The 18356-nt window shown below is 39.7% G+C and overlaps 2 protein-coding genes and 1 long non-coding RNA gene across 4 annotated transcripts; 2 read left to right on the forward strand and 1 right to left on the reverse strand.

The window, feature by feature from the left end:
- Positions 1–1060: 1060 nt before the first annotated feature.
- LOC5509403 lies at positions 1061–2893 on the forward strand. Its single transcript, XM_032378363.2, has one exon. The coding sequence runs from the start codon at positions 1186–1188 to the stop codon at positions 2752–2754; it is 1569 nt and encodes a 522-aa protein (XP_032234254.2). The 5' UTR covers positions 1061–1185; the 3' UTR covers positions 2755–2893.
- A 787-nt stretch (positions 2894–3680) lies between these two features.
- Positions 3681–5030, reverse strand: LOC116602246. The gene is made up of 2 exons (XM_048734587.1): positions 4328–5030; positions 3681–3884 (listed from the first exon to the last, which is right to left on the reverse strand). Exons 1-2 carry the CDS (start codon positions 5000–5002, stop codon positions 3834–3836), a joined length of 726 nt encoding a protein of 241 aa, XP_048590544.1. The 5' UTR covers positions 5003–5030; the 3' UTR covers positions 3681–3833.
- Positions 5031–10024: 4994 nt separating this feature from the next.
- LOC125573606 lies at positions 10025–14955 on the forward strand. Of its 2 annotated transcripts, XR_007314126.1 has the most exons (6): positions 10025–10255; positions 11219–11428; positions 11928–12082; positions 12527–12865; positions 13560–13770; positions 14383–14955. It is a non-coding gene; the product is annotated as an uncharacterized LOC125573606 (long non-coding RNA). The 2 variants fall into 2 exon arrangements; XR_007314125.1 differs by having other exon boundaries at positions 10055–11428.
- Positions 14956–18356: the final 3401 nt, after the last annotated feature.

Raw genomic sequence — 18356 nt, forward strand, 5'->3', positions numbered from 1 at the left:
TGAGGAGCTTTACCTGTCCAAGGTCGAGAGAGAGGACCGCCTGGAGCAGGGCATACAGTCAGAAAACATGCGCAAGCTTCGCTTCAAGGCTGGCGATAAAGCGACTAGTAACGCCAAGGAGAACGTTCTAAACACCGCCCACGGGGCGAAGTACACCATCCCGCTAGACCATTCTCTGTACCGACTGAAGTCCTTGTTTCCTCAAGCAGGGGAATGTCCGTATTTCAGTTTATTTGTTGTCGTCTCTGCGCTGCTGGTGCCATTCACGAAAGCAGTCTCCCACGCACAAGTGAACATCACACTTTCGACTTGTGTGTTAAAGGAGCATTTTCTTCTGCGGTCTCCCGTCTTTCTCACTAGCAAAAAATTTCTCGCTGCCTCTTCAGGCCATTCATGCACATTGCGCAAGTGTCGCGGTAAGTGCACGACTTGACTCGCACAGCAGGGGCACTATTCCTTGCAGGCATAGCGGACTTACAACTGAAAAAAAGATGGGTTCATTAGCATCCTGTGGTTCTCATGCATAATGGCATCTAACACACCTGTTATTTGCTTGTTGAGTTTTTCAAGGCGATGTGCTGATATGTAGTGATTCACATTTAAAGAGCTGACAAATCTACAGATACAGCATACTAGAATTCATATAAGATGTCTTTTTCTTAACAGATGAGCTCCAGGAGAAAGAATTAGAAAATGATCGCCAATATCAAACAATTGTTGATTTTAAAGGTTATTTATACTGTTATTATTGGAATTGTTTTAAAGGGTATAGGATTATATACTGATACTGCTGTATCAAGATTAAATGGAAAGATACAAATAAAGACCTCAAATAACAATAGTGAATACTTATTTTCTAAATGTAGATGAGCTGAAGTCATTAACAGCAAGCACTAAGGAGATGTAGGTAGGATTTGACTTGGCATGGGTGATAATGGTTAAATTGGCAAATCTTGACTTGGTATGGGTGGTATTGGTTAAGTTGGTAGGTCTTGACTTGGTATTGGTGATAGGTTAAATTGGTAGATCTTGACTTGGTATGGGTGGTATTGGCTAATAGCGCTTTAGCCGTGTTACGTCACACATTTTCGCGCCAGGAATTATGGGATTGCTTTGCGGACAAACACAAAAAGTTCGTGGTGGCGTGTTTTCAGCGGGAAGTACAGTAGCGGGAAGGTTTGAATTATGCATACTCAGAATTATCAGCTGGTATCATTAACAGAAGACGATGTTCCTGGGGCAAAACTTCCAAGAGACATTACCGATTGTAATGTTTTTGAATTAAAACGTTGGTTGGAGTGCCATGGACAGAAAAAGGGAGGAAAAAAGGCCGATTTGCAAGAGCGTGTCAGCCAGTGCATAGGCCTAGGCCTAAAAATTGATCCGAAAGTCGATGGTGGAAAATGGCACAGAATTAAAGCAGAAAAACAAAGTAAAACCATTAATTTATCATCTTCATCGCGTGATGTTGACAAGCTAGCTAATTTTCCAGATACTGGTTGGAAAACATTCCCTTCAATGAACATACCAGCAATGTTTAACTATGGACACATTTACCATTATCTGGTCGAATCTGTTGCACAGCTGTGCGCTAATGATGAAGAAGAGAGAGAGATGAATATCGAAGATTCAGTGACAGAGAAACCGTTAAGGAAAGGAAGAAGTCTTGTCACAAGTGGTTTTGTGGAGAATATTCAAGACACTACAAATGAAAGTACATATTTTGTTAGAGCACACGTTCACCATTCTATGAAAGCTGACTTGCCTTTGAAAACATCTGTATCAGTAAGCAAACTCAGTGGTTTTGTGAAGTATTGTTCTTGCAGTTGTAAAGCAAATGAACTTGGTAGATGTTGCCATGTGTCTGCCCTATTGCTGTTTATCAGCGATTATCTGGGAAAGCATGGATATGATGCAGTTGCACCATCCACTTCAAAAGATTGCCAGTGGAACAAAGGTAAAAAGAGGGCACGGAATCCAAAGCCTTTACCACAGACAAAGTATACATCAACATCCACAAAGAGAAGTAAGACTCAAGAAATGTATCAATTCGACCCACGGCCTGCAAAATACCATCAGCGTGTTAATTTTGATGGTGTAAATAATTTTGTTTCAGATCTATCCTCTTATAACCATTCAAAGGGTCAAACGTCCATGTGGGAAACTGTCTTCCACTATTCATATTCAGATTTTATGTTAGAGAAAGACGACATTGCAGTGTATACTACATTAATTGATCAATTCGAAAATAATATCAGTTCTGCATTAAAAGATCTGCTAATCAGTGTGCCAGATCCTAAATGCTGTCAAGTACCCGGGACTGAAAAGCAAAGACATTCGTCAGTATGGTTCCAGGAAAGGTGGTTTCGAATTACAGCTTCAACTTGCAAAGAAATTGTTAATTTGTCTTTGTTTGAAAACAAGGATGGCTATAAACAAAGATTATTCAACTGGCTAGAAAATAAATTTTGGTTCAAGAAGAGTTTAACGACCCCGGACATGCTATATGGCATCGAAGAAGAACCAAAAGCAATTGTCTTATACGAGAAATGTCGAAATGCTACTGTTAACGAAAGTGGCTTGTGGGTTCATGCAGATTTTCCATACTTGGGAGCTTCACCCGATGGATTGATCTTTGTCGATGGTAAACTCGATGGGATAGTTGAAGTGAAGTGCTTGAAAATATTAAAGACCAGGACAGTAAAACAATTACTCGATGCAGCTTCAACTGAGCTAAAGACAACAATAAACTAGCAGTGTTTCAAAATAAGTGACGAAAAGCTAGTTTTGCGCCCAACATATGCACATTATTATCAAGTCCAGTTGCAGCTTCTAATCACAAATGCTAATTATTGTGATTTTGTCCTACATTCTGGAGTTGGCGATCCCCACATAGAAAGAATAAGGAAGGATGAAAGAGTTCAGGGTGAAATAATCCATCATTGCTACAAAATTTGGAAAACTGTGTTGGTACCAGAATACTTTTTAATGAAGGTTCCCAGAAATTTATGCCCAGTCATTTTCAACTTTTAGCGTACAATACTGATAATCTTTGTATACCATTTAGCATACACGTTTTTTTTATAAGAAACTACACTCATTTTTTTCTATAAGAAACCCTGTTATAAGATACCGTAGCTTATCCGCAGCTTATCCTCACTCCTGCGCAGTTCCATAAAACCCTGTGAACCCTAATCGAAATAGTCTTGGGCAAGACTACTTAAAACCTGACTACTTATATATGGGACTCTACTGTATCGAAGTAGGGGGTACAAAGTTATTGTGACCCCTTCTTGTTAATTTAAGTCTTCCATTAATACCAAATATTTATTTTTAAATTATAAGACATAAATTATCACTTGCATAGTAGATCTTGAAAATTTACCAGGCAACAGGACACAAAAACCAATTGGGATGCAATTGGCGCTAATACTAAAGGAATAGTACGATCAAGCAGTCTGAACTTTTTCAATCTCTCATTAAATCGTTCCACATGAATACGAGCTTTTGCAATGCGCTTTGTTAGAACAATGTCCTCTTTAGTGAATGATTCTCGTTTACCAAGAAATGGAGGAATAAATATTTTTGCTTGCAATGGCAATAACAGGTCTTGTACTGTAAATCCTTTGTCAACCAAAAAACTGTCCCCAGGATTCACGTGTCGCAAAATTCCACAGGTCTGAAAAACTTTAACATCATCTGCACTGCCTTCAAACAGATCTGATACAAACACTGCAGCTCCATTTGGATTTACAGCGATAAGGCATTTCATAGTTGTATGGTGCTTATATGCTGAATACATGTTACCTTGTTTTCCATAATCACGTGGAACCTCACATTTGAACTCTGTGCAGTCTATAGATGCTCTGATGTTTTTGAATTTCCTGAAAATTGCAGGTTTAGTTCTGTGAAATGCATGTCTCTCAGGAAACATCAAGTCCTCGTGGTCTTTAAAATGATGGAACAGAAACATAATCCATGTGATAAAAATATTACTTAAGTAAGTTGCACTCACTCCATAAAAATGAGACATTGTAACATAATTGAAACCTCTACGTAGTCTTAGGAGTGTTACAAAGAGTTGATCCCTTATACTTAAACACTTTGGTTCTTTCGGTTCTTGCACATCTACTTTTTTGACACTGTTGCGATGTTTCCAGTATGTTAATTCAAATTTTGCAGGGCCAAGAAATTCATATAAAATGTCAAACTCTCTTGGAAATAAGCCAATAAAATATTTACATTTGCTTTCATCTGCAAGTATAACATCAGCTGACATGAGATTTTTAACACTTTTAACAGTTTTAGCGTCTTCAATCAACATTGCCTTGTTCCTAAGCATCATTGTTTCCACCTTTGCCCCTAGGATATGCCTATCATACACAGTTTGTGTTTCCTGATCTTTTTGAAATGGCTCCAGATTTTGATCATCAATTTCTAACTGTGTGTCATCGCGGGAACACGATTCATCTTCATCTTGACTCTCGAAGTTGTTATCATATAGGCCCGTGTCGTCTCCTAGCTTTCGTTTTCGAGTTGATGATGGGTGGCCTAGTAATAAAGTTCGGTCTTTCGGTGCCTTCCTTGTCTTATTAACCTTTGAAGTTGTTTCTTTTGAGGATGTAGCGAAGATAGGATCTGGATTTATAACTGTTGGTCCATTTCCTCCAACAAAATGCAAGGAACAGATGTATGTGTACTTCTTGATATGCGACAATGTAAATGATTTGCGACCGCAAGCGTGAATCCACCGCTTACACTTCTCAGTTTTCTGCGTTTCTTGTTGCTTCTGCCAGTCAGTCATGCCATCTTTAAATGCTCCTGGCTTTGGAAAACGAATGAAATAAACATTTTCTGGCAGCCGTTCAGAATACCTTGAGCCAGAGTTGCATTTTCCCCAACAACAATGCTTTGTTGCTCCTTTTTTGGCAGCCATGACATGATGAAGAATGTTGGATGTTGTGTTTGTCCGCACTTCGATCCCAAACTGCTTTGCGCGCATGACGTAATATTTATTTTTAACCCTTGGCTAAAGCGCTATTTTGTAGACCTTGAGGTGCTTGACGTGATAAGTGCTTGTTGTCCCATTTCAGGACGTGATTAGGAAGATTGTGGAGGGAAGAGATGAGAGCCGAGAAAGACGCAGAAATGTGGAGAAGAGGAAGAAAAAAGGAAGAAAAGAGAAAGAAACGAAAGAGAGAAAAAGAAAAAGACAAGGAAGAAAGTGTGAAGAGGAAGAAAATACTGAGGATGACAACGAAGAAGTAGAAGATGTAGTTGGCGAAGATGACACTGGAGAAAAGAAACGTAATTTGGTGGTGGCGGAGGTAGTTGTGGTGGTAATGATGGTGGTAATAATAGTGATGGTAGTGGTGATGGTGATGATAGTGGGGATGAAAGTGATGGTGGTGGTGATTGTGATGGTGATTGTGATGATAGTGATGGTGGTGGTGATGTAAGGGTGTGTTAGTATAGATCTCGCCTTTTTGTTGTGTGTGTGTACGGATCCCCATATTGAGTAGGTATTTCATATATGGTCTGTTTTTTTTTGTACCGACACATGGTCTATTAGAGTGGTTTTCGAAATCCCATGAAACAAAATGCAATTGTTAAAGTGTAATAGTCAAGCCAGAACAAAAGATAACAAAGACATTACAGTGTATTTGTACGAAATAAACTAAAAAGTATTTCGCAGGATTTGAAAACCACTCTATACGACATTTATAGAGGACGGTCACGCGCGGAGCCCCATAGGAATAGAGAAATGGTATATAACTATGCGACTGAGTTTTTTTTTGTCCTCTCGGGGGAGCCCTGTGGTTCTGCCTGCCTTTCTGCTAAGGCTGTCCCAAAGATGCTCCAAATTTCCTAAAAAGATGCTCCAAAAATACAAAGAAGTTGCCAAATGTTGCTCCAAAAGTTGCCACAAATTTGCAAAAGTTGCTAATAAAAAAGATGCTAAAAAAATGGAATGAGACCTATCAAAAAATTGTCCCAAGTGTAAAAATTTGCCAACAAATTTACTAAACTTTTTAAAGTTGCAGAGAGAATGCTGCTTAAAAAACATTTTATGTAAATACACCTTTTCCAAAAACGTCAGTGCAAACGGCAAATGGCGATTGTGAAATGGCAGTTCTACGACCGAAAGGACCCATGGATACCAAAATATTTGTTCCAAATTCAGAAAAATATAAATAAAACATACGACTGTCCATTTTATGTAATTAATATATGGTTCTGACATCGCTTGAGTTTATTTATCACCTTTATTTTTACGAATAATTACTACCCATAAACACCTTTCGGTAGTAGAACTGCCATTTGGCAATAACCATTCGCCGTTCGCACTGACAACCTTTTTAGAAATAGGTGTATGTAATATGTAATGTAATATGTATATAAATTATGATGCAATAAAAGAGGCTTCATGAAAAAAACGAAACAACTTGTTTCACAGTGCAACTTAAAGAAAGAGTTGTCCATGTGAGATTTATAACAACGTGGCTAAAAGCCAAAGCATATGCAGGCTAGTGAGGCCACACACCCATGTTGCCATTATATCTAAGCATCACAGACACTTCAAGTGTTTCCTCTAGTGCACTGTCCTGCTGTCGGTTAAAAGCATTTTGTAGGAGACTGAAGACTCTCTCTGCTGCTGCCAAGCTTGGTTGGATGAGTAAGATCTTCTTCGTAGCCGCTGAACAGTTAGGAAGAGTATCCAGATGTTCTGCCCACCAAGATACTTCCTCTTCCTCTGTGGTGCAAACTACTCCATCTGCAGCGGCCAAGTAGCTTGGTACTCTTCAACCAGAGAAGCAACCTCATCATTGGAGAAAAATCCAAACTCCTGTAGCTCCTCTACAGATGCTGCATTTGGGTGCAGTTCCTATACCTTCACAGGGCAACCAAGTGTGCTGCCTTGAGGGCACGCACGGTAGAACGGAATTCTACCGTGAAAATATTGAAAACATGGAGCAATGCAGGCTTTGCCTTTGCAACCAGCTGGTTGTAGATACCAGGATCATCATTTGCATGCTGCTTTGCTTTGGCCTCAACATTCTGGTATGCCTCAATGGCAATAGCATGGGCTACTGTAGACAGGCACTCATAACAAGAAAATACAAGGGGCCCATCTTCTTTTAGATAATAGGTGGCAGAAATAAAATGCTTGCCTGCATCAGCCAAAGCAACCAGCTCCATTTCTAGGTCACGTGTAGCCTCAGGATCATCGAACACCTCCAGCAGCTTGGCTCTGCACATGGGTGAGTGGTGGTCATGGCTCCACATCTCCATAGTACTGGGTAACCAAATCAAGCAATTCATAATTACGCCATCATCTTGTCTCTGATCTCGGCTTCATAGAAGTCCCTGTTCTTGTCTTCCAAGCTAGTCTGGCTGCAGGGCTATGGGAAAACATTGTATTCCAGTATCTAGAAAAAGTCTCTAGCACTGTAAACTAAAAATGTTACCCAGCATTATCAATGGTATGTGAAAAGCAAAGAAATAAGGCAGCTAGAAAATAGTATTTAATGAGAATATATGCGGATTCAAATCTGCTGTTTGTGGCCGAGGGTCAAACAAGTCTTTGAGGAAGCGTTTGTCTGACGAAACGTTTTTTTTTTTGGGGGGGGGGGGGTATATTCATTTTTTTGGGGGGAGGGGTGGGTTTAACGTTGCAGGCGTTTGCCGTATAGAAAGCTCTCGCGAACAAATCCACTTATAGATCTCACAAGGGTGTTAGATAAATTGCGCTACGCAAGGGAATTGTTGTTTCAAATATTCTAATAGAAAATAGGCAAAATGACGATTTTCAATGGAATAATTTTTTGGAAGCGATAAAAATCGCTAAAAAGCGGGAGATTTGGTGGTCAACGCGGGAGAGCGGGGTAAGGGGTCCAAAATCTTGAGACTCCCGCATAATGCGGGAGAGTTGACAGCTATGCGTACGAGCCGATAGTAAAATCTACCCGTGTGTTTGTGAATCCGCCCGTCGCGTTACCTATAGAGGCTCTACACTGCTATTCTCATCAAAATGTCACGAAGCAAAATCGAAGCAGAAAGGTAAAGTTATCATATTAAGCCTATTTCACAAGAAAATTTCTCATCAGCCACAAGAAAACACAAACACAAAGGATGTTTTCTATTCACAATAATCAGATAATTAAATAGAACATATATAAATTAAATGAGCAGTTTCTGTTTAATTTCTTATATTTGTCTTGTTTTTCGCTTCAAAGCTAAGTTGAAAATTGTAACCAAAACAAAACGTTTCTGGTCGTAGCTTCATTGTAGTGATTTTGATTGACTAAGAAAGCAAATCCTTGAACGCTGATTGGTTGCTGGCAGTTTATTGGCTTCCATGTCTGTGTGAATCTGAAAAAGTCTTCCTTCTACAAATAAAGGCTTATTTTACTTAGGTAAGAAGGAGTTTAACGGCTAAAAATGCTCAGTTGCTTTGGAGAAATGATGTACTGTCTGGCATAATCAATTAAAAACTATATCCGGATATTTACCCTCTGTAGCAAGCGAAATGTTTTCGCAATCAAAGTATACTTAAAGACATCTAAAAGTACTATCTAGTTCAGATCATACTTTTAAGATTCGGGAATTCATATATTAGCTTAGTTAGCAAATTAACTTACTAGTACTAGTAAATGAAATTGGGGGCGAGAAATTTTAGTGGTATTATTTTGAAATTTTATAGAATTTTAAAATTTTATAGAAAAAAACATACTAGTAAACAAAGTTTCGGGGCGAGAAAGCAATCTCGCATCATTGGCCGTAACTAGACAGGTTTTCGAACAATGGAATCAATGGAATCAGAATGGAACCGTTCAAATATTTCGAGTGAAAACAACGATCGCTAGGGTTTTTGACAAGAGAAATAGAAATAGAACAAGAAGAAACTAAAAAGGGTTTCGCTAACTCAGAAGGCAGGATACCTTCCGGATTATAAGGTTAGAATATTTTATTAGCTGAGTTCATTATTTAACATAAATTAGGGATTTATTTTTGTTTATTTTATGAAGAAATCGCTGACAAAGTATCCTAATTCCCGTGAATAAACTAAACCTCGGGGCGAGTTATCGTTTTTGCTTAACGCCCCATAATTTCTCGGTATTATAATTACTTATTACTAGTAAACCAAATCTCGGAGCGAGTTATCGTTTTTGCTTTACGCCCCGTAATTACTCGCACTTTTCGTAGAAAAGTGTCGAGTATTAAATTCAGTTTTCTTTTTGTTCATCTTGGTCTATAAAATAAAGTACGTCATCATGTAACTATAGCAACGTTTTAACCAATTACAGATAACTACAAAAAACAAAGCCAATCATCACAAAAACAAAGCCGATCATCACATGGTCGATCGGCCATGCATGACGAGACTGTCATAGAAGCCGCCATATTGTAGTATTTCAGTAGGTCGAAGTTATGGATAAGCTATCGCTACCAAGTACGCTCAAATCACTTACAGATGCACACACCGTTCGCGGTAGACCCAACCTAAAAGATGTCGAGCGATTTCGAAACGGGTCGAACCATTTGAGAGGCCGCGAACTCATTGAGAGACTTATTTCTTGGTACTAATAAATCAAATCCCGGGGCGTGTTGTCGTTTTTGCCTTACGCCCCGTAATTTATAGGTATTATAATTACTTATTACTAGTAAACCAAATCTCGGGGCGTGTTGTCGTTTTTGCTTTACGCCCCATAATTTAATTTAATAGTATGGTTATTATTATACTAATAAACCAAATCACGGGGCGAGTTGTCAGATTGAAATCATAATTCAATTTTATTTTACTGACAAATGCTTAGTCCGGTAGGCTAGTAGGCGCCTGGGTACGAGACAGCCGAATGTAACTTACTATTCTCACTGGACTCCTAGTAGGATATATAAAGCCAAGTGCATGGCATGGCTGGCGAATTTTCGCTTGACTGACTATAGCACAAAGGAAATGTCAAAATGGGAAATGCACTTGTTGACATTTCCTTTGTTTTGCTGTCAGTCGAGCAAGAATTCGCCAGCAATGCTGGCTTGTGCTGGCGCAGTTTGCACGGGGCTTAAGGAAATAACTCATTAGCAATTCAGTCTCATTTGAGCTCGCAAGCCACGAGGTCGCCCTCTTCTGCCTTCCGTCTAGCTCTACCAATTCGCTCCATATAGCTTCACAAGATAAGATTCCTCCACTTTGCGAAAAAAGATATGGTTTTCCTTTCGTCATCTAAGCGGCCCTTCACATTAGCTGAATGTGGTTTGTATTTAGAATTATTGCGAATTTGTTTTTGCCTATTTGTTCGGAGTTTTATGTTCACTATTTTATGTGCTTATTTGATAACTTATTGTTAACCAGTTTGGTCTTTTGCACGTTAGCTCGCTTGGTTGAGCAGTGTGCTAGTTTTTTAATTCAGTCCTATTCCGTTGTGGCTCAACTATAGAATCCAACGGCCAATTTCAAGCTGTATCGGGCAATGCTAAATTCTTATTCAGTTTGGTCTATTTATTGTATGCCAGTCCGTTGGCTTGGCTACGTTAAATTTCTTCGCTAAATCATCTGTTTTGAATGTTTATTACATTACAGGTCAGCCCGCTTCTTCGGTCAATGCTAAATTCTTATTCGATTTGGTCTATTCCCTGTACTTTTGCCCGTTTGCCGGGCTACGCCAAATTACCACGCTAAATTATCAGTTTGGAATGTCTATTACATTACAGGTCAGCCCGCTTCTTCGGCCAATGCTAAATTCTTATTCGATTTGGTCTATTCCCTGTACTTTTGCCCGTTTGCCGGGCTACGCCAAATTACCACGCTAAATTATCAGTTTGGGATGTCTATTACATTACAGGTCAGCCCGCTTTTTCGGGCAATGCTAAATTCTTATTCAATTTGGTGTATTCTCTGTATGTCAGCCCGTTGGCCGGGCTACGCCAAATTACCACGCTAAATTATCAGTTTGGGATGTCTATTACATTACAGGTCAGCCCGCTTTTTCGGGCAATGCTAAATTCTTATTCAATTTGGTGTATTCTCTGTATGTCAGCCCGTTGGCCGGGCTACCCTAAATTACCACGCTAAATTATCAGTTTGGGATGTCTATTACATTACAGGTCAGCCCGCTTTTTCGGGCAATGCTAAATTCTTATTTAATTCGGTGTGTTGGCCGGGCTACGCCAAATTACCACGCTAAATTATCAGTTTGGGATGTCTTTCACATTACAGGAATAGTGGGGGAAACGGCCGCTTTTAACAAGTGGGGATAAATCAGTTATGAGATGCCCCACCTGCAAGTGCGGGGCCTGTGGTGGGGCAAAAAGTGGGGGAATGGGTCATATCTGAGGAGGTCTGGTGACTGGTATGGCGATGTCCCACAAGTCACCACGAGTTAGCGTGCGCCCTACTAGAGCACAGATGGCGGATTCAATGTCTTTGGTGAGTATTGTCAACAATATCCGTACCTTTTTGCATCAAGATTATGCAAGGCATAAATCTATTTTGACATAAATTTGTTTTCCATACATTTGTTTTTTATTATATGTAATAAAGAGTAAAGAGTGTAAAAAAATACGAGTGAAATTCGCAAATCTGTGACATGAGACTCGTTTCAATTGAAAGCTATAGTATGTTTTTAAAGTGTTTTGGCGCTTGATTGGCAACTTGTCAATTTTTGCGGGATTTATCGGATCTCGAAGTAAGTTGTGTGATGGCCGTTAGCCGATGGAGTCCCCAGCCTTTAATATATTCATATACAGTAAGAAACAAAATTCATGGCGGACTTCAAACTCGCTCTACTGACATTCTATCGGCAAAGTTGAAATAAAGAAAGACTCGAACACAGTATTACATGGTCTAAAGTTTTATTTTTCAGGATAAAGTATTTTTTCGCTAACATATAAATTCGCTCATACATTCCTTTATAAACCACTGACAGAACCCTTGGCTGCCTGTGATTCTTCATGGATAAAACGGTCATTAACGAATTCGAATAATTGACACTCCTCCGCTGCTTCCTGCTGACATTTACAAGCTTGTGTGGATTTGATCTTACATTCACAGTGTGGGCGCATCTTCGAAGCATAGTTCGAGGTAGGTCGTTTGACGACACGGTGCTTTTTTGTGAAAAAATCGTCTTTGAGTGAGGTTGGTCGTGAGCGAGTCAAGGCGCTCCGTGTGCTCCCTTCTCAAATATTTCGTACAGTGAGGTAGGGGTGACCGAATTTCATAAAACTTCACGGGGGTAATTAAAATGATCACTTCTAACCGCTCGGTGAGTTTCTTGTGTTTTTATTAAGAATTTCTCACAAATCCCAAAAACCACTTTGCATGAGAAAAAACACCAAGCGATTGCACACCGAGTTCTTCACATGTGTAATAGTACATAAAATGTAAAAACTTCGTCAAAAGCCCCCATTTCTCGATAGTTATCTCGAGGGGTGGGGGGCATTGAGATTCATTGTGTTAGACGCCATTATGCATGATAACGAGAACCACATGATGCTAATGAACCCTTCTTTTTTTGGAATTCCGCAGTTGTAATGGCTCCAAGACAAAAACGAAGTTGCCCCTGCTGTGATGCAGAAGTGGTTCATTTGCCGCGACACATGCGAAATGTGCATCAATTGCCAGAGGGGGCAATAAAAAAATATGCTTAAAAAAAACAAAAGGAGAAAACAGAAGAATATGTCCTTTCAAAGGGTGTTTCAAGAATCCAAAAAAACTGCAAAACCATTTAAGGGAAACTCATAAATTAAAAAAACTGATCAAAAATATAAACGTTGTTTATGCATAGCAGAATTTATAGACAAAAAAACAAAAAAACAGAACAAAAACACCTCAAGAAGAAAAAGAACAAGAAAAGAAATAGAAGATGTAGGTGACGAAGATGACACTGGAGATCTGAAAGAGAAGATTAGTAATATGGTGGTGATGGTGATGGTGATAGTGATGGTGGTGGTGATAGTGATGGTGGTGGTGATAGTGATGATAGTGGTGATGATGGAGGTGGTGATAATGATCGTGAGGGGATGGCGGTGGTGAGAGCTGATTCTGACTGTGCTGACTAACATTGATTATAATACTTCTTTCCTTTTAGCAAAATCAGAATGAATGTTATTATGGTGGTGGTGATGATGGTGGGTGATGCTGATGATAGTGGTGATGATAGTGGTGATGATGGTGATGGTGATGATGGTGGTGATGGTGGTGATGGTGGTGATGATGGTGGTGATGGTGGTGATGATGGTGATGATGGTGATGATGGTGATGATGGTGGTGGTGATGGTGATGATGGTGGTGGTGATGGTGATGATAGTGGTGATGATAGTGATGGTGGTGATGATGATGGTGGTGGTGATGGTAATGATAGTGATGATGGTGGTGATGGTAATGATAGTGATGGTGGTGGTGATAGTGATAGTGATGGTGGTGGTGATAGTGATGGTGGTGGTGGTGGTGGTGGTGATGGTGATGGTGATGGTGATGGTGGTGGTGATGATGATGGTGAGAGCTGATTCTGATTGACTGTGCTGACTGACATTGATGATAATTCCTTTTTCCTTTTCAGCAAAATCAGATTGGAATTGAAGAACTTGCTGCATGTAAATCTGAACTGGAGAAAGCGAAGAAGGAGATCGAGAAGGCCTGGGCATTATACGACAAAGAGAAAGATCGCCTGGAGAAAATCAACTGGCAAATGACATGTGAAGTGCTGATATATAGTTATTCAGTTGCTTGAAGTGCTAAAGTGGTCCAGACCAATTTGCAGGCTCACCTCAGTAAGTAAGATTTCAATTAAGTTGGCTTGAGGGGTAAGGGTGTGTTAGTATAGATCACAGACCGTCAGACAAGGGGTAAGGGTGTTAGTATAGATCACAGACCGTCAGAAAAGGGGTAAGTGTGTGTTAGTATAGATCACAGACCATCAGGCAAGGGGGTAAGGGTGTGTTAGTATAGATCACAGACCGTCAGACAAGGGGTTAGGGTGTGTTGCTATAGATCACAGTCCGTCAGACAAGGGTTAAGGGTGTGTTAATATTGATCACAGACCGTCAGACAAGGGGGTAAGGTTTGTTAGTATTGATCACAGATCGTCAGACAAGGGGTAAGGGTGTGTTAGTATAGATCACAGATCGTCAGGCAAGGGGGTAAGGGTGTGTTAGTATAGATCACAGACCGTCAGACAAGGGGTAAAAGTGTGTTAATATTGATCACAGACCGTCAGACAAGGGGGTAAGGGTTTGTTAGTATTGATCACAGATCGTCAGACAAGGGGTAAGGGTGTGTTAGTATAGATCACAGTCCGTCAGACAAGGGGTATCATTGTTTTCTGTAAAACGCGCTGATTTAGTGAACGTTTTGTTTTATTTATTTAACTATTTTTTTAACAGAGACAAGCAATAGACTTCAATATGTAACTCAGGAGTCCAGTTCACCAACAATCAAGTCCAAATCCGCACAGGAGCTTGAGGCGGAAAACCGGCGCGCGCATTCCAGTTGGCTATCTCCTTCCAAGACAAAGGACTTAATGGAAAAGACAAACAAATTTACTAAACTTTTTAAAGTTGCAGAGAGAATGCTGCTTAAAAAACATTTAATGTAAATACACCTTTTCAAAAAACGTCAGTGCAAACGGCAAATGGCGATTGTGAAATGTCAGTTCTACGACCGAAAGGACCAATGGATCCCAACATATTTGTTCCAAATTCAGAAAAATATCAATAAAACATACGACTGTCCATTTTATGTAATTAATATATGGTTCTGACATCGCTTGGGTTTATTTATCACCTTTATTTTTACAAATAATTACTACCCATAAACACCTTTCGGTAGTAGAACTGCCATTTGGCAATTACCATTCGCCGTTCGCACTGACAACCTTTTTTGAAATAGGTGTATGTAATATGCAATGTAATATGTATATAAATTATGATGCAATAAAAGAGGCTTCATGAAAAAAACGAAACAACTTGGTTCACAGTGCAACTTAAAGAAAGAGTTGTCCATGTGAGATTTATAACAACGTGGCTAAAAGCCAAAGCACATGCAGGCTAGTGAGGCCACACACCCATGTTGCCATTATATCTAAGCATCACAGACACTTAAAGTGTTTCCTCTAGTGCACTGTCCTGCTGTCGGTTAAAAGCATTTTGTAGGAGACTGAAGACTCTCTCTGCTGCTGCCAAGCTTGGTTGGATGAGTAAGATCTTCTTCGTAGCCGCTGAACAGTTAGGAAGAGTATCCAGATGTTCTGCCCACCAAGATACTTCCTCTTCCTCTGTGGTGCAAACTACTCCATCTGCAGCGGCCAAGTAGCTTGGTACTCTTCAACCAGAGAAGCAACCTCATCATTGGAGAAAAATCCAAACTCCTGCAGCTCCTCTACAGATGCTGCATTTGGGTGCAGTTCCTATACCTTCACAGGGCAACACATGCGTGCTGCCTTGAAGGCACGCACGGTAGAACGGAATTCTACCGTGAAAATTTTGAAAACATGGAGCAATGCAGGCTTTGCCTTTGCAACCAGCTGGTTGTAGATACCAGGATAATCATTTGCATTCTGCTTTGCTTTGGCCTCAACATTCCGGTATGCCTCAATGGCAATAGCATGGGCTACTGTAGACAGGCGCTCATAACAAGAAAATACAAGGGGACCATCTCCTTTTAGATAATAGGTGGCAGGACTGAAATGCTTGCCTGCATCAGCCAAAGCAACCAGCTCCATTTCTAGGTCACGTGTAGTCTCATTATCATCGAACACCTCCAGCAGCTTGGCTCTGCACATGGGTGAGTGTTGGTCATGGCTCCACATCTCCATAGTTCCATAGTACTTGGTAACCAAATCAAGCAATTCATAATTACGCCATCATCTTGTCTCTGATCTCGGCTTTTTTTTTTTTTTGGGGGGGGGGTATATTCATTTTTTGGGGGGAGGGGTGGGTTTAACGTTGCAGGCGTTTGCCGTATAGAAAGCTCTCGCGAACAAATCCACTTATAGATCTCACAAGGGTGTTAGATAAATTGCGCTACGCAAGGGAATTGTTGTTTCAAATATTCTAATAGAAAATAGGCAAAATGACTATAATGGAATAATTTTTCGGAAGCGATAAAAATCGCTAAAAAGCGGGAGATTTGGTGGTCAACGCGGGAGAGCGGGGGAAGGGGTCCAAAATCTTGAGACTCCCGCATAATGCGGGAGAGTTGACAGCTATGCGTACGAGCCGATAGTAAAATCTACCCGTGTGTTTGTGAATCCGCCCGTCGCGTTACCTATAGAGGCTCTACACTGCTATTCTCATCAAGATGTCACGAAGCAAAATCGAAGCAGAAAGGTAAAGTTATCATATTAAGCTTATTTCACAAGAAAATTTCTCATCAGCCACAAGAAAACACAAACACGAAGGATATTTTCTATTCACAATAATCAGATAATTAAATAGAACATATAGAAATTAAATGAGCAGTTTCTGTTTAATTTCTTATATTTGTCTTGTTTTTCGCTTCAAAGCTAAGTTGAAAATTGTAACCAAAACAAAACGTTTCTGGTCGTAGCTTCATTGTAGTGATTTTGATTGACTAAGAAAGCAAATCCTTGAACGCTGATTGGTTGCTGGCAGTTTATTGGCTTCCATGTCTGTGTGAATCATGAAAAAAGTCTTCCTTCTAAAAAATAAAGGCTTATTTTGCTTAGGTAAGAAGGAGTTTAACGGCTAAAAATGCTCAGTTGCTTTGGAGAAATGATGTACTGTTTGGCATAATCAATTAAAAACTATATCCGGCTATTTACCCTCTGTAGCAAGCGAATGTTTTCGCAATCAAAGTATACTTAAAGACATCTAAAAGTACTATCTAGTTTAGATCATACTTTTAAGATTCGGGAATTCATATATTAGCTTAGTTAGCAAATTAACTTACTAGTACTAGTAAATGAAATTTGGGGCGAGAAATTTTAGTGGTATTATTTTGAAATTTTATAGAATTTTAAAATTTTATAGAAAAAAACATACTAGTAAACAAAGTTTCGGGGCGAGAAAGCAATCTCGCATCATTGGCCGTAACTAGGCAGGTTTTCGAACAATGGAATCAATGGAATCAGAATGGAACCGTTCAAATATTTCGAGTGAAAACAACGATCGCTAGGGTTTTTGACAAGAGAAATAGAAATAGAACAAGAACAAACTAAAAAGGGTTTCGCTAACTCAGAAGGCAGGATACCTTCCGGATTATAAGGTTAGAAATATTTTATTAGCTGAGTTCATTATTTAACATAAATTAGGGATTTATTTTTGTTTATTTTATGAAGAAATCGCTGACGAAGTATCCTAATTCCCGTGAATAAACCAAACCTCGGGGCGAGTTATCGTTTTTGCTTAACGCCCCATAATTTCTCGGTATTATAATTACTTATTACTAGTAAACCAAATCTCGGAGCGAGTTACGTTTTTGCTTTACGCCCCGTAATTACTCGCACTTTTCGTAGAAAAGTGTCGAGTATTAAATTCAGTTTTCTTTTTGTTCATCTTGGTCTATAAAATAAAGTACGTCATCATGTAACTATAGCAACGTTTTAACCAATTACAGATAACTACAAAAAACAAAGCCAATCATCACAAAAACAAAGCCGATCATCACATGGTCGATCGGCCATGCATGACGAGACTGTCATAGGAGCCGCCATATTGTAGTATTTCAGTAGGTCGAAGTTATGGATAAGCTATCGCTACCAAGTACGCTCAAATCACTTACAGATGCACACACCGTTCGCGGTAGACCCAACCTAAAAGATGTCGAGCGATTTCGAAACGGGTCGAACCATTTGAGAGGCCGCGAACTCATTGAGAGACTTATTTCTTGGTACTAATAAATCAAATCCCGGGGCGTGTTGTCGTTTTTGCCTTACGCCCCGTTATTTATAGATATTATAATTACTTATTACTAGTAAACCAAATCTCGGGGCGTGTTGTCGTTTTTGCTTTACGCCCCATAATTTCATTTAATAGTATGGTTATTATTATACTAATAAACCAAATCACGGGGCGAGTTGTCAGATTGAAATCATAATTCAATTTTATTTTATTGACAAACGCTTAGTCCGGTAGGCTAGTAGGCGCCTGGGTACGAGGCAGTCGAATGTAACTTGGTATTCTCACTGGACTCCTAGTAGGATATATAAAGCCAAGTGCATGGCATGGCTGGCGAATTTTCGCTTGACTGACTATAGCACAAAGGAAATGTCAAAATGGGAAATGCACTTGTTGACATTTCCTTTGTTTTGCTGTCAGTCGAGCAAGAATTCGCCAGCAATGCTGGCTTGTGCTGGCGCAGTTTGCACGGGGCTTAAGGAAATAACTCATTAGCAATT

The sequence above is a fragment of the Nematostella vectensis genome, chromosome 11 (assembly GCF_932526225.1).
Source record: "Nematostella vectensis chromosome 11, jaNemVect1.1, whole genome shotgun sequence".
In the NCBI taxonomy this organism is placed as follows: domain Eukaryota; kingdom Metazoa; phylum Cnidaria; class Anthozoa; order Actiniaria; family Edwardsiidae; genus Nematostella; species Nematostella vectensis.